Raw genomic sequence first — 17,653 nt, 5'->3', positions numbered from 1 at the left:
GATGATGGTTCTGAGTTCTACTTTAGCAGTGAACATGCAATACCCTAAATGTAACATCAAATTTACAGGCAGTACACCATTAATAAGGGCATTCTTCCATGACTCTAGGTCTACACTTCCTCTGTACCGGTGCCTGCTGCATTGTATATGCTTTGTTATAGTTTTCCCAAAACCAAAAGAACAGCAAACGGTAAGCAATAATGGAACATTTCTGAACTGGTTTCAAGTTTAAATACCATATTGCATATGAAATAATAAAGCATATAATCATCCATAGAAAGCCTCACAAAGATAACACAACCATATATCTCATAATCCAATATAGAACCGAAAACTCCCAAAACATGACTTCTTGGTACAACCAATGGAATTATGGGTGCAGATCACCTTGAAGAAGCTGGTTGAGTCAGAGTTATGTCGTGAGAATTGGAGGAAGAAAGTCAGATTTAGTGCCAAGTACCCGTGCCTTAGTGTCAGGGAAAAACTCAGTACCAGGCAGTTCTGTGACGACTCCATCATAGGTGACTCCTATGGGGTAGCTCAACAGGTGACCAGGAAGGTCATGATCCAACGTCTCACTTGAGTAGAGATCCCAGTACTTGCTAGAGACTGCATTCACCTTCTGGATACATTCTAGACTATCAGGTTTGAGGAATGAATCATCGAGCATACCAAGATGCTCATACCATAAAGACATTCGGAATCCGTGGATTTGTCCCCTAGCCGGTTCTCTGGTAGATAGATGATATGGTTGGCAAGCTCCCATTGCAATCTCAGAGTCCCTAGAACCATCCATAGACCTTTGATTGATGTTGGCAGATCCAATGATTATGTATTCATCATCAACTGCAAAAGACACAAACAAGCTCAGAAATCAACATAACTTTAGTTATTGGTAGTTTTAAAAAACACGTTTCCAATTTCCAACAAGTATCAAGATATCAACACAGTCACACAGAGCCTCTTACAAATGAGTCGAATTATTCTTAGACGAGTAGGGTCGGTAAAATAACATCACTACGTCTTTCATTTTACATGGATTGAATAGTCATGCTTGTATAAACCAAGTTTGATTGGTAATAAATCGGCCAGGGTAAAAAGACAACTAGAGGAAAAATTTGTGATAAATATGATTACCAATTAAAATAATGAATATGCATTGCAATCAAAAAGTATGTGCACAATCAAAGCGTTCTTAAATCATAATTGAAATCAGAAGATAACATAAGAAATTGGAATGAATAACATAAAAAATTATTGATTGGCCAATCCATTCACATGCGCCCAGACCACCCCGTAAATGTTATCTTAAGCCTAAAATAGAGAAAAAGAAAAATAATTCATATAGAATATGTACTTTAGTCAAAAACGTTTTAGTGATATCAAAGCATTTACCTATCATCATCTTGGTGTGAACGTAGATCATGAAGCGCCGAGCTTCCTGAGCTCTGCTATAATCTGTATCAGGCTCTGGTTTTTCTGAGGGCATATATTCTCCCTCTTTCTTCACCTCACGGTTTCCAAGGCAGAAAAATGTCAAGTAGTCCTTGGGGTTTGCCTGAATACCCTTTGATTTAAGTGCTTCAGTAATATCAGTGTACATCATCTCCATCGTCCTCCTCTGCCAATCTAATATTGCCTGAACAGATGCACTCTCAGGGATTCCCTCTGGCCACATTGGGACCACTACATAAACCGCAAACCTCTCCCCTGCTTCTATTTTACTAACAATCTTTAACGACAGCTCCTTCGGAATAATATGCAATGCACCAACGTCATTTACATTGATGCCATCCGATTTCCAACCAAATGAGCTTCCAAGGAAATATTGATTCTCAATGTAAATGAAATTTTTCGCTCTTCTAATGGCATTTATATAACCATCTTGAATGCTTCGGTCAATGATGTTATCCTTCCCACTAACAAGCCCTGCTTTAGCTGCATCCTCAGGTGCATCAGGGAAACCAAAAGCCGCACCACCATCAATTGACCGGAATAACTGTACATTCCAAGTTTCATGGTCATCTGGGAACATAACTGGAGATGGGGGTATAATGATGTCTGCAAGGTCTCTTAATTGAACAAGTAGGTCCTTCCCACCTTGCTTCCTCCATCTCTGCTCAAAGTTGTACAAGACATCCCATGCAATAGGTCCTTCTAACCGGGAATGAATATCATGCCAGGGCTCCCTTGGGCCACCTTTAGAAATAGATGCACCTGTAAAGTTTGGTTGATGGAAATCATCATGGTGAGCCGTGTCCAACGTTCTGAAAAGGGAATGAAACTGTGTATCATATCTTCCATCACAAAGATCAATCCCACCAACAAAGCTCACAACCCTCCTCTGTTCGGACATTCCACTAGGAATCTCACTATCCACCACTACAATTTTTTGGTGATGCGTGAACATGGTAGAAATTTGTAAATCCTGAACAAAGCTCCCACCATTATCGGGATTACGGGGGCATAAGACACAGTGCACATCACTTCCTTGGAAGAAATTTGCAGTTTCTTCGTCATGGGTAGCCATCAAACCATCCTTCTTTAGCTGACCCACAGAGGTCCTGTCATCCCAAACCAACATAAGAACCCTAACACCTTCACTCGCTTTCTTCTTGAGTAGCTCACCAAGAGTAATGTCTCCACCTGGCTTGGGCCTCCTTTCGTCCCTTATCAAGGCAATCTCAGTGTATACAGACCACCCAGTTATGTAAATGAGGTGTTTTGCATTAGTTATCGCATCAAAGATATCTTCCCAGCATCTTTGAGGCTCATAATGCTTACCCCCAGCAAGAGGAATTTTAGGGACAAAGTTCTCTGGCACATGAGCATCTTGATATAGGGAAACTTTGCATCCATTCCTTTGTGCAAAGAATGTATAAGGAACTCCAGGATACTTAGGACTTCGAATCCCTCGAGCCCAATTGCGGTCTAAAGTAACATCAAAGTATTGTAGCTTCACATGAATCTTAGCACCCCCATGTACAGGCTTGCGGTCCTCGTTCAAGATTTCAAGCCATCTATCCACTTCTTGCCCGTCAAGTAGTTCTTTAACAGGTAAGTAAGCTCTTCCAATATTTGTTGCCCCAATTGGATTATCATCTTTGATTGTGATGACAACATTAGAAGCCAGATGAGCACAGTATATGTGAAAAGACTCGTACCAACGAGGATTGGCAGGTTCATCTTGAAGAATTCTGGTTCGACCAACTCTAGCTCTTTCTAGATCAATTGTTGCATATAGTTTAGTAGCCCCTTTACCAATTCCAACAGTTTCCTCAATGTTCTCGACGAGCTGCAACAAAAAGCTACATTACTTAAATATCATGGCCTAAATTTTTTTAAAATACTTCAGTGGAAATGATCACCAAAGAAAGCAAGAGAAGAAAATGCAGATGTACAAGACATCTAAAAACAAGCATCATAATTCAGTTGGAAAAAGTCCCCGACATACAGATGCTTCAAAGTGATAAACGACAACACTCCAGAGACAAATAATGGTAATAGCAGCTATAAAGTAAAAGTAAAAACAATAGTAAATAGTGAGCACACTCTTCATCGAAGGAATTGCAAACAGTTGACTATACTCTATTTTGCAACAATGTTTATATAGATCAACAAATTTCAGATAAGGTAAACTGAGAGCATTGCTATAAGAAGAAAGTAAACAAAGTAACTACAAGTATTTAATCCAGCTCGAAGAGTATAAGACAACATATGAATAAGTTGTGATTGTGTATACCCAAAAAGTACGGAGACTTGAAGTAGTTTGGTTTTGAATAAACAGTTTTCAACTGAAACCTACTGAATACTGGTTGAAGTTTATGTTGTCCCTAGATTTTATGGTGTGGAATGTGGATATCATTCAAGGTTCATTTAACTAGTCTATTGAATCACTACCACAGATAGGGCTGCAAAAATTACATCCAAATATCTCTTTTGGGACTAAAAGTTCACACTCTCTGGGACTCAGATTTCAGATTCGGAAAATCAATATCCATTTGATATGTATTTGCAGTCCTCACCAAGTAACCAGAGACTTGAAACAGATCTCCTATAAAGTGAGGGATGCAATAATACCTTTCGGAGAAACTTGGGTGCACCACCAGTAGCTCTACCAGGATTAGATACTGAATTTGCTTCCAAGATTGTTACATGTAGTGTTCCATGTAGAAGAATCAAAGCCATTTTTCACCTGTTAACAAATTTATATGAGATAAATCATACAAAAACTATATTAAGTGAAGATCTAAAGAAACAAGATATACCAGGAGAACGTCGAAGAGAGATGAAAAGTTTAGTGACGGAGGAAAAAAAATCAAGTGTTGACTCTTCTTGGATGGAATATATATATAATATAAAATGAGAGAGCGTTTAAAGGGAATTAAGCACAGTTGAATAAAGAGAGGAGCATAATGACTAAAGAATGCTTCTTTGCATAATAATAATTGAAGGGCAGAAGATAAGTTTTGTCGTTCGTTTACCTCGAAGTTAGTGAATTTATATCATTATTACAGTTGACTGTTCATTTCAAATTTCAATGCCGACCGAAATGCCAATACCGACGTTTTTATTGTGTTGGCAGATTACGGAATGTGATGTTGATGCATTTTCAAGTTTCAACAGGTTTATTGAAGAAAAAAAATAAATCAACGTCTTTGATGCCAATCTTTGAAAAAGAAATGGGTTGTTTGCGACATTTCGTAGTGCCTGGTCTGTTAACTTCACGAGTGTAGAAAGGTCCAAAGTAATATGATATGATATATGTCTTGCTTCTTAATTGATCAACACGAAATTGAACTTGGAAGTCCTGAGAGTGTTGAGTTGGTCACATTCTGATTTTAAAAATATATATCTGTTTTTGTCCTTGTGACGTTAACTAAAAATTGGGTAATCCAATAACAATTTAAATTATGTGTTATTTACATATGAGTTAGGGACTTAGGGCTGTTCAACAACAAATGGGAACTGTGAAACCGAACTGAACCAAACCGAACAATTTTTACTGTTCTACTAACTCCGGTTAGATTTATGGTTATAAAAATTAGGAACCGGTGGGTTAGGTTTGGTCTTTGGTTTATAGGCTTTGGTTCGTAGTGAAAACTGAAACCAAACCTTATAATAACTTTGAATATATATTGGTCTATAGTTAATATCTGTAAAGTTAAATAATATGAATAACTATATTAAGCTCAATAAATATTTATCTTATCAATTAGGATATATTAAGATATTTAAAGGAATATAGACACATCTTTTTATGTGGAATTGTGAATTTGTGTAATCAAATCTGTTTGCTTAAATTTTAAATTAGTCAATGAATTTCAATATATTGCGTTTGGTTTTAAATTGGCCTAAAATATTTTGGATATGTAACTTGGTGACAAGCTCATTGACTAGCCGGAACCAAATAACAAAACCGCAACCGAAATGTTAAGTTGGTTCGGTTTTATATTCGATTCTACTTAACAACAGTTTGGTTTGGTTTTGAAAATTGGAAAACCGATAAAATGGTTTGGTTTGCGGTTTCTATAAGAACCGGTAGGAATCGGACCATGAACACCCCCATATCACTAACTTCATAATAATAAGCATGTGAATTGAATAGGTGCATACGGTTGGATTGGTTGCCGACAGATTTCAGATAGACCTTCAAAGCGCTAAACAAATCTCTACTAGTCAACTAGTCGTGCAATCACGTTTTTTTTTTTTTTAAAATCTCAAAAAGGATATTGATCTCAAAAGGATACGATTAGATGTGGATATGGGACCAGAAAATCAGAGAGCATGGATAATGTTATTATTAATTTCTTATTATAGAACCCCAGCATTTTGAGGATCTACCCATGTGCAAATTGTGAAGGAGTCCCGCAAAGATGGTTTGTAATTTGCGGAAGAAGTGAAGAACAAGTACTGGCTAATTAAACAACTGAATGTTTAATATAGATCAGTGTAATGAATGCATTAAGGCGCATCACTATTTTTGTGTCGTAGGCGCGGGGTGTTGCATGCGTCTTATTTAAGTGAGGTGTGCAATAATTAAAAAAAAAAATGAAAAAACAAAATATATGATATAAATTATCATTGATTTGCATAGTTATATAATAAAACCAATTCTATAGAATAGTAAATTTGTCAACGATTGAGCAACACCCATAAAAATCACGAATTGTTTAGATAGTAATTGAAAATTGTATCTCTCAAAGTAATCTAGTTCAACTTTAATAAATTAAAAGAGCAAACAAATTGAACTGAGCCAAAAAATATTTACAAAATATAACACATGATTTAAATTTTGGAAACCCATAAAACTTCATTTAATTTATCTTTGTGTCTTTCTCTCAATCTATTCATCTTAATAAAAATTTGTAAAAATACACATTTCGAATATATCCTAATATAAAATTTATTAAAATTGTATAATTTCTTGTACCATATAACTATTGGATCGAGTGTCACATATAGTCAAAAGTGTACAAAAAACAAGAAAAACTACAAATAATAATACAAAATACACACATTTTATATGTGTACCCGCACCTTGAGTGAGGCGAGGCACTAAAATGCACCTCTCTGCGCCTTATTCGTGCACTGTTTTGCGCCTTAACTACACTGATATAGATATATATTACCTTTTATTCCTTTCATTTTCGCATAGCACAGATGGCGCACCAATACACTGCCAAGGAACGCTGAGATCGTGATGACTAATGCAATGTTCGAGAAGCAGTGAATAATTCAACTGCCACTCATCAAAGGTGTTGACCATGGAGTTCTACCTTATGACAAAGAATGGTTGCTGGCAACCACAAAATTTTGGACAAGACTTTCAGCCTGTGTCTCACTACCAAAAATCAAAACATCCACATCGGCTTTATGTGAAAAGAAGCGAGTATTGAATGAACCAAAAACGCAGCACACGAAAACATACATACAGAGCTGATATTTGGAAACTACTATTATGCCTAGGCAGCACAGCCAAGTAAAGTTTAGTGCCGAGTGCAAGTAAAGTTTGTCTTGTTTGTAAAGCATTACTTGTATTTCGCCTTTTAAAAGGGTAGTATAATTGGGCACTCACCAAATTAGATTGGACTAGGGGTGGGCAATGGGCCGGGTCGGGCTAGCCCGGCCCTAAACATTTAAAGCCCTTCAGATATTAGGGTCGGGTCGGCCCGCCCTAAAAATCGGCATAGGGCGGCCCGGGCCCGGTCACAAGTCTAAATCTCAAGCCTCGACTTCGACCTATTTAAGGGCTTTTAGGGGTCGAGCTTTTAGGGCCTGGGACTATATATTTTTTTTTTTTACTACATCGGTTTTAAAACTCATTTATATTACAAAAAATGCATGATAATCTACAAACTCAAAGTCCAACCAATCTAAGTAATAATCCCAGATAAGTCCAAAAATTTAAAATGCAGCATCCACAATCTAACGAATCAAGACATCGAGAGTTCGAATTTGTTTCCTCAGACTCAAACCTCACTAAAATTACATTTAACATTAAAATACATGTAGACAAATAATTATATTATCATTTTAAAGGAATAAGTAATAGATATAAAGAAGAAACATAATAGTTTTTTTAAAGGTCATGGAAGTTGTTAAACTATTTGTAATATCATAAATTATTTTTATAATAGATTCAAACAAATATAATATTACCTTTCTTCTAATTTAAAAGTGATTCAAGCTTTGATATGGAAATGAAAATATTGGCTTTTGAACAAGTGATGGAAAAGGTTTGAGATTACAAATGTCATTTTTCCGAAAGGGTGTTTTTGGTTTATATGTTACAAATGTCCGCTCAGATTTTGCTTTTAATGGTGTGGAAGGAAACCTTTAGTTTTAGACTTGGCTTGGATGTGAATAAAAATATAATTTATAAGAAATAAGTGAGAAAAGAAATTGAGAATAATAAGTTATGGACTTTGACTTGATGATCGAAGGAATAAAGTCTTTATTTTTATTAAATTTAGTGCTCATTGTTCTTCATGGCCGCTAAGTTGACAAGTTTTGTTATATAAAACAAGTTATTGCAAAGTACCACTTGGGTGTAAGTGATAAATTACAAAGGACAATGTTATTTTAATTGAAAATATTTAACAAAGAGTTGGACAATTATGGTATGTGTATTTATAGTGAAAGTATGAAACAGGGGGCGGTTAGGGCTTGGTTAGGGCTTGGTTAGGTCGCCTATGTTTTAGAATCTTAGCCAGCCACCTTACTAGAAGGCATTAGGGCCGACGGCCCATTTTAAACTCTGGAGGGCTTTAGTTGTGAGGGCTTTATAGGGCTTTGTGGTCGGCCGGGTCGTAGGGTTAGGGTCGTTAGGGCCAAATTCCCACCCCTAGATTGGACAATCTAAAAAAAAAGAAATTTTATAAGTTTGCCATCAAAATCCAAACCCAACAACCAATTCAACCCGTCTCGCCATAATGAAATTTTCGGGTCGTTTGAGTGTATACTCAAACGGTCTCGTCATGTTATTTGAATATACACTCAAACGATACCACCATATCGTTCTAGTGTACATCCATGCGGTATGAGATTGTCGTTTGAAAATTGACTCTCTAGAATCTCCATAGAACGGTCTGAGTGTGCCGTTTGAGTGTACACTCAAACGGCTTGCCCATATCGTTTGAGACAGAGCTATCTGTTTTTTCTATAAAACGGTCTGATCATGTCGTTTTGTATCACATTCAAGCGGTATGGCTGGGACGTTTGGAGTTTCTATGGGGCGACATGGGGAAGCCGTTTGGACTAAAATAATTGAAAAGTTCTAAACCAAGGAAATTCCTTATTAATCAATAATTATCCCGATTAACTAATAAAAATTGATTACATAAACACCAATTACATTTTTCTTATACATAAACACTAAACACTTTTATTATAATACAAATGATTAATCGATCATAATTGTACAATAATTTATTTAAACAATGATATGCAAAATTGAATTAGTAATGATCAATTATCAACACATTCCAATTGAATTAGTGATAAGCGCAGAATTATTACATATTCACGCCCAATTTTATATGAGTTAGTCCAGTTATTTTATATAATTTCCTATTGATTATCGTGTTTCCTTGGTTTTTGCGAAATGGTATGAATGCGAACAAAGTTGAAAAGTCTTTGAAGTTGACTGATTGTGCTATAGAGAGGCCTCTATTTCCTAGCTTGACTAAGCCCAAGTGACCAAAGCCCGTAACCGGGGGTTAAAAGGTTGGACCGAACCAGTTAACACTTAAAGGCCATACCATTCAAGTCCACCGAGATGCACCGTAGCAAGCAAAGACTTATGTTTCTCTCCCATTTCTCACGAACAGAATCGTTCCCCTCGACGGCTTCCATTCTCATCTCTCATCCCTCCATTCAAGCTTTTCAAATTCGAACCAATAACCAAATAACAAAGCCTATATGCATTAAAGCCCACACCAATATCTTTCCTTCTCCATCTCACGAACAGGAGGGAAAGGACACCCTTTTCCAATTCAAATTCGTACCAAATCTTCAGACGAATCTCGGAAAAACAGGAGAGAGCTCGGGGGTTTCGGAGGAGGACGAGTTGGAGACAAGAGACGGAAAGAGAAAGAAAACAGGACCCGATTCTTATGAAGAGCCGTGAGCAAATTAATTTTGAGGTTTCCAATTTGATTGCGAGTCACCACCGAACTCTGAAGTTTCTAATTGGAATCAAACTCTTGGTGACCGTCAATATATAAAATCTCCAAAACAAGAAAAGGCGGCTCCACAACACGTAGCGAGGAGCCAAAGAGTCAAGAGCAAGAATTGAGGCGAGAAGAAGAAGGCCAAGCCGAACCTACTGTCGACATGAGTTTTTCTTTACCTTACTTTAATTTTAGTTCTACTATTATCATGTGTAACTAAACTATGTCTAGGACTTTGATGAAACTTTATATTACTGTTTGTATATTGGGATTGATTTTAATAATTTCCAGTTGGTTTAATATTGATTATATTCTTCTAAGTTCGTAATTTGATAGCAAGAATTTATCTTTCATATAGTATGTCACGCATGCGATATAGTTCGATATTCGTCGTTATTGATTAAGCCCGTTTTAACTGTTTGTATCAAGTTTAGATATTACTCGTGCCGTAAAAAAATGAGTAATCTTTTGAGTTTGATCATTAGTGCTGAACTTTTAGAAGATACATGTTTAGTTAAGATTTGTCACGATCATATCTTCGAGAAAGCAAGGGTTACCTTTCCCTCGTGCTACTCAGATTAAATCCTGAATATTAAAATTACTCCTAGAAATATAAAACGTAAGTCTAAGGTGGATTCAACAAATTCTAGAATTCTCTTTATTTGATAAAACCTAATTATTTAGTTTATAGCTTTCGAGTTTAAATAGTTTAGTGAGTAGTAATTCAAATTTCTATAAAACAACATTGTCGATTAGGATAAATAATTAGTTAGTACTTTCGGTTGTTCAAGTAGCAATCCCCGTGGATCGACCGCTTGTCGCGAACTATTTTCAACGATAGTTGTGCGCTTGCGGTTTAATTAGGTTTAGATTAGTCTATTTAATTAGACTGACTAATTTTGTATCAAGTTTTTGGCGCCGCTGCCGGGGATTGCAGTGGTATAATTGAGTTTTAAAATTTTATTTATCGTGATTCGTAGTTTAAATTTAGTCGTAGTTTTATTATTTTTTAGTTTTCATGTCTAATTTTGATTTTCGCAGGCAGTAAGCAAAGATTTTTTTTCTTACAAAGCTGATAGTCGTGATTTTCTTGTGGATTTTTGGGAAGTTGCTTGTTTGTCGTCACCTGGCGTCGCAAGAAGCCCTCGAAGGCTCACGCCAGAGGTACGTCTATTTCCTTTGTGGGCTTGGACTTTGTTTGTTTGTTTGTTTTGCTTGTTTTCATTGTTTCTTGCATCTAGGAAGGTTAAATCATCTTGACCAGCCTTAGGCATATTGCATTAGGACAGGTTTTAGCCCGCTCACTAGGAAAGCCCTTTTGACACGGATCGAGTGACGATGCTTTTGCACAAGAACCGAATCGTGTTATTTGGTTTAGGAGCAAATATATTAAACATTATTGAAAATTCAATCTGGTTTGAAATAAAATTGTTTGATATTATTTGTGTGTGTGCATCATTTGCATTAATTATAGTCTTAGGTATTAAGTTAGTTTTCTTTTGTTGGGGTGTCGCCCCCATGTAGTCTTAAAATAATAATAATAATAATAATAATAATAATAAATAAATAAAAAATAAAAATGGAAGGAGGCAATAATAACGGGTTGTTGCCCAAGTACCTAGATCCATTAAGGAGTTTATCTATCCCACTAGGACAACTCGACCATCTTGCATCGCTCCTCCACCACCAATGCTAATCATTTCGAAAGTTAAAGCCCAATCTACTTGGGCTACTTCCTAAGTTTAGGGGAATGGATGAGGAAGATCCGTGATCTTCACGTAAAGGAATTTGAGGATATCTCAGGGGACCTTAAGCTTCAACAGTTTAGTGACGATGCTATAAAATTGAAGTTATTCCCATTTTCCTTGAAGGAGAAAGCGAAGAGTTGGTTTCACACTCTTCCATCTAATTCTATCGCGACTGAAAAAATTATGCATTGTATTCTTAAAGAATTTTTTCCTAATCATAAGGCAACCGCTTTTAGAAAAGTAATTTAATCTTTCTCGCCAAAATGAGGGTGAGTCGTTGTGGAAGTGTATGGAGAGATTCAAAGACATACTCTTGCAAAGTGTCCTAACCATGGCCTTGAGAAAGGTAGACCGTACAAATTTTTTTATGAGGGCCTTGATTTTAATTCTAAGGCCATGGTTGGTGACCATGAGTACGGAGATTTTTGTGATAAGACCGTGGATGATGCATGGTCGCTTTTAAAGACGCTCTTGAAAAGGTTCAAAGAAATGGAAACTAGTCGTGAGCCTAAGAAGGTGGCTAGTAGTACTATAAAGAATGCTATGTTTCACGCTGATAAGGATTTTGACGCCAATGCTAAAATAGTCGCCTTAGTTAGAAGAGTTGAGGCTCTTGAGCTAGAAAAGGAGACAAAATCTCCACTCAAGTTAATAATGTTGAGACCCCTGGTTGTCTTTTGTGCGATAGTCTTGATCATGTTATTGATAATTGCCTCGGCGTGGTGCACAAATCAATGCCTTTAACACATACCAGAACCCAAGCAATAACTCATTTTCTAATAATAGTTATAACCAAGGGTGGCGTAATAACCCTAACTTGTCTTGGTCTAAAGGGATACACCAGGGAAGTCCAGTTAGTAACTCCAACCCAAAGACAACAAAGATGTACCCCCAACCACCTAAACTTTCACCTATGGAGGAAACCATTTATCAGCTTAACACGCACCAATTTTCAATTTCAAAAGATGTCAAACAACAATTGTTCTCAACTCACAATCCATTGCCAAGTTGGAAGTTCAAATGGGTCAAATTGCTAATATTTTGAATGAGAGGGACAAGGGTAAGTTTCCTAGTCAACCAAGAGCTAATCCAAATGGTCAACATGAGGTAGGCTCTAACTTGAGCCAAGCGGCACCACCATGAGCAAGTAAAAGTCGATTGCTACGCTTTATGAGTGGTAAACATGTTGATAATAAAGTCAGATGCCTAGGGTAGAGGTTAGGTCTGATTTAGGAGAACGTGAAAGTGAGGAGAGTGATATTAGTGGTCCTCATGCTAGTGAAGCGTCTAGGCAACCTTCTATTCCTGTAGAGTCTAGTCCCCGTGCCACATTATATACCAAAAGCTCCTTTTCCTCAAAGATTGGTTCAAGTAACGAAAAGGAATACAATCTAATGAAATTTTGGATGTTTTAAAAAGGTTCATATAAATATTCTATTTCTTGAGGCTATTAAGCAAGTTCCCTGCCTATGCCAAGTTCTTAAAAGATTTTTGTACTTGTGGAAACGTAAGATGCATGTGCGTAAGAGAGCATTCCTCACAGAGCAAGTAAGCTCAATCATTCAATACAAAACTCCACCTAAGTTTAAAGATCCAGTTGTCCCACCATTTCATGTGTTATAGGAAGTCATAGGATAGAGCAAGCTTTAGTTGATTTGGGGAGCGAGTGTGAATTTACTCCCTTATTCGTGGTATACGCAATTAGGATTGGGAGAGCTTAAGTCCACTCCGATAACATTACAACTTGGCCGATAGATCCGTTAAAATCCCTCGTGGTGTTATTGAAGATGTTTTGATTCAAGTAGATAAATTTTATTTTCCAGTGGACTTTGTGGTTCTTGATACTCAACCTGTCCAAAATTCTAAAGGAAATATTCCTGTGATTCTTGGTAGACCATTTCTGGCTACAGCTAATGCCATTATAAATTGTAGGAATGGTGTCATGAAAGTTTCTTTTGGTAATATGACAGTCGAGCTTAATGTTTTTGATGTGAGCAAACAACTTGGAGAGTTAGAGAATATATATGAGGTTAATATGGTCGAGACTGCTAGCAAACAATTAAGCACTAATAATGACGCTAGTTCGATTTTGGATGATGATTTTTGGTTGTCTGATAGTGATGATGATGATGTACTAAAAGCGGTGGTGCATACTCTATCTGATGAACTCTCTCTTGATAGTACTCTTGAAGTTAACTCTTCATGTCCTAATTCCATCGTCCCCCTCTCTAGTACTTCCACTCCATGTTTTGACCCTAGTTGTGTTGTTGTAGTGAATGACTTTCATGAGAAAGTTGCTAAGGATTATTTTGAGTTGTTAGAGAAAAATAAACAATTACTTGAGGAAAATGAGAAGTTGTCTGACCGGATGCTATCTCTTGAGAGTGGAAACATTGTTTTGAGTTCCAAAGCTAATGAGTTTATGCATATTGCTAATAAATTGAAAGCGGAGAATGAAACTCTTAGTGATATGAATAAATCTTTGGAACGTGAGTTTGACATGATCAAGGAAAGGCAAAAATGTATTGAAACTGATTTTGATCTTTTAAAGAAGAATTTCACTTCGAATATGACATTTCCAAACCTGTAATGATGTTGAAATTTTGGATAAAATCCCAAGTGTTGGGGAGTGTTCCAGTTGATCACGATAGTCTTATTACTTGTTCTAAGTCAGCTCCATCTTCTTTAGAACGTGTCTCAACCACTGCCCTTCCACTACTCATATTGAACGTCTTAGGCCTCTTGTTGTTTGTTATTATTGTGGTGGTGAAGGGCATATTAAGTATCACTGTCCGGTTAGAAAACGAGCATTTCAGTTTTGGTATAAATCTAATACTAGTGTAAACCAGGGTAACTCTGTGAACCAAGTTCCACAATCAGGTATTTCACCTCATGACCATCCTAGTAAGTTTGTCACATCTAATTCGCTTCCTAACTCTTCTTTGGAATCTGCCTATAGTCTACCTATGACTCATACTAAGAAAAAAAAAGTAAGATTTAAACAAACATACCCTAGACACTTTCCAACTAATGTACGTACCGTTTGGGTGAGAAAAGATGACTTGAAAGTATTGTCAGATTTGCGAAGATCTCATGGCATTTTCACTATTTGTTAAGTGCATTGTCCTATGTTAGCCTATAGTGCACTGCATTGGCATATCTTATTAGGTGATACATGGTATGTTTAAGTGTTGTTTTGCACAAGTTTGGGGGTGACAGAGTTAAATTGAACTTCACATGATCTTTTGCTTGAGATTGGAATATTTGATTATTATTAGGTCATAATCTGAGTGATATCTGATGAGTATGTTTCTACTTTCGTAGTTTAGGTTTTGTTTTTCGTTGTTTTTAGGTTTTGTTCTTCTTTGGTAAGAGTCGCTTCGCATTGTTCCCAAATATTTCATTCTAGCCCCTAGTTTCCATTTAGGTTAACTAATGAGAAACATATTATTGTGATTTTTAGGTTATGACAGGTTTTATATTTATGAAATGTCGAAAATACAGAGGAGACTTTGTCGAAATTTTTTGAATTTTGGGGCGTTTATTTTGTGTTTAGTTGGTAGACAAAGTGCTAATCTTAGAATTGGGTGTGCGAAGCATTCGTCTGTTAGAGACGTTAACTGTAACGCTTATGGGAGGCAACCCATGTTTTTATTTTTGTTGAGTCTTTTGTGCACGTGTATCATGCATTCCACTCTAGCACCTTTTCTCTGCCTTTTTGGAGACATGTAACTCTATGGGATGAGACACGTGACACATTTTTGTCATTGTAGTAACCTGGTTCCTCTTTTATATTATCATTGTTATATTTTTTGTGAGGTACTAATTTCTACAGGAGACTCAAAGATATTATTTTTCGTTTTTCGAACTCTTGGTAATCTCTTTCCTTATATACTTTTACTTGTCCATGTTGTTATTTTTTAAATTGCGCATTTATGTTAACATTGAGGACAATGTCTAGGATAAGTTTGGGGGGTGGAAACAAAATGTTTGTTTAGCGAAAAATAAATGTCCAACATGGTATGATTAATGGTGATTTTCTATGATGAGAAATTTTTAAAAAAAAATTGATTTCTAAAGCTACTGATTTTCAAGGAATCTATGAAGTTAAGAGTCACTTTTGAAGTTATTGTTGCTTTTAGACTATTTTCTACCTCTAGAAATAGATTTTGTTGATGAAGTCTAAGCCAAAGTGGAATATGCACTATTAGCCACCTGATACATGTCAAATTGAAGAGTAATTTAATTTCCTAGTGAACTAGAAGAGGAATATAGAGACTTAACCCGTGAGACTTGAGCCTTTGAATTTCTTGGAGAGTTTTTACGTAAATTCAGAGTCCAAGTTGACTCATTCATTCTTCTGTGCTGAAATTTGTTGTATGGTCTCATTTTTTCTTATTTTGGTCAATCACGAAGTGACATCAACTGGGGAGATAGCCATTAGGTCTTGTAGTCTATTCGAAGTGGAATATCATACTGATAAGTCAAGTAGTAAGCCAATTAGCCTTTATCTATACCACCTAGTAGGATTTTCATGTTAACTCTTTTGAGCCTTATATATTAAGCCTTTTCTTCTCAAACCAACTATACTTAACCCAACTCTAGATAAGGAGTGTAAACCCATATTATTGGCCTTACCCATATTTCTGAGAATTTCTAAAAGACTAAGGAGAAAGCTAGAAGAAAGAAGATTCGGAAGGAAAACTTACCAAAATCAAATGAAGAAAATCATTCCTTTTGCTCAAAGTGATTCAATAGAAAATAAAATAAAATAAAAAAAAAAATATATATATATATATATATATTTAAAAAAAAAAAATCATTGAGCAGAAGTAGTGAGAAAGTCAAGTAATGTGATCTACAAAGTGAAGAAATTTTCCATGAAGGTCAAGTACAAAATGGTCTTTAGTTTATTCTCAGAAATTTTTTGATTCCTTTTTACCATTTTCTTGTTAACCTATCCTAAGCCCCGTCTTAATATCCAGACTTATCACAAAAGTATGATATGAAGTGTAGAATAGGCGAGAGGATGCTAAAGTAAAGGACCCGACACTTCACATGTGATTGATGTTCTTTCCATGAGACTAATTTGTTTTTGAAATTTTATAAGTCTGTCTTTTCTGGCTAAGTATGTGGGATGTTCTATTATTTTACTCATTTCCCTACATACAGAGGTAAAATTGAAACCTTATCTAAAAGAGAGACTTTCTTGTGAGTGTATGAATGGTAAGGATTGAGGTTGATATATTCTTTGGATAGTAAGTTAGGAATTCCGTTACTTGGATAGGAGATTGTATTAGTTTGGCTAAACACACACACACGCTTTGGTTTAGGAAATTAGTCAATGATTTCTATCTTTGGAAGTAGTGATGTGTCTTAGTGATAATGATGTAAACTGTGGTAATTGATGTTTATTGAACTTGTTTGTCAGTTAGAAAAAGTTTTTATCTCTGAGAAAATTATATCACCATTGGTTGTTCTCTGTTAATGTTTGTGGGTACCGTTTCTGAAAACCCTCACGAGACTAAACTCGTCCACTAGGGGTAACCTAGGGGTTTAAAAGGCTTGTTACACATGCTAAGTGTAATCGTGATTCCTACGAAAGTGAGTTAGGATTTTTGTTTTTGTTATTAGTCTAGATTTAGTTTTACTCGAGGACTAGCAAAATGTAAGTTTGGGGTATTTGATAAGCCTTGAGAATTATTACATATTCACGCCAATTTTATATGAAGTTAGTCCAGTTATTTTATATAATTTCCTATTGATTATCGTGTGTTTCCTTGGTTTTGCAGAAATGGTATGAATCGTGAAACAGGTTGAAAAGTCTTTGGAAGTTGACCGATTGTGCTATAGAGAGGGCTTCTCTATTTCCTAGCTTGATTAAGCCCAAGTGACCAAAGCCCGAACCGAGGGGTTAAAAGGTTGGACCGAACCAGCTTAACACTTAAAGGCCATACCATTCAAGTCCACCCGAGATGCACCGTAGAGCAGATTTATGTTTCTCTCCCATTTCTCATGAATAGGAATCGCTCCCTCCTCGATCGCCTTCCATTCTCATCTCTCATCCCTCCATTCAAGCTTTTCAAATTCAACCAATAACCAAATAACAAAGCCTATATGCATTAAAGCCCACACCAATATCTTTCCTTCTCCATCTCACCTAACAGAGGGAAAGGACGCCTTTTCCAATTCAAATTGCACCAAATCTTCGACGAATCTCGAAAACAGGAG

General features: G+C 36.3%; 1 protein-coding gene across 1 annotated transcript; it reads right to left on the bottom strand.

Annotated features, from left to right (window-relative positions):
• Positions 1–219: 219 nt before the first annotated feature.
• LOC147507725 (phospholipase D alpha 1-like) lies at positions 220–4,471 on the bottom strand. Its single transcript, XM_086600419.1, has 4 exons — positions 4,269–4,471; positions 4,081–4,195; positions 1,396–3,295; positions 220–846 (listed from the first exon to the last, which is right to left on the bottom strand). The coding sequence occupies exons 2-4, from the start codon at positions 4,186–4,188 to the stop codon at positions 413–415; spliced, it is 2,442 nt and encodes an 813-aa protein (XP_086456545.1). The 5' UTR covers positions 4,189–4,195; positions 4,269–4,471; the 3' UTR covers positions 220–412.
• Between the last annotated feature and the right edge of the window lie 13,182 nt (positions 4,472–17,653).

Source organism: Coptis chinensis, chromosome 3, assembly GCF_015680905.1.
Source record: "Coptis chinensis isolate HL-2020 chromosome 3, ASM1568090v1, whole genome shotgun sequence".
In the NCBI taxonomy this organism is placed as follows: Eukaryota; Viridiplantae; Streptophyta; class Magnoliopsida; order Ranunculales; family Ranunculaceae; genus Coptis; species Coptis chinensis.
Note: the sequence above shows the minus strand (reverse complement) of the source record. Positions and strands in the feature narration are given on the sequence as shown.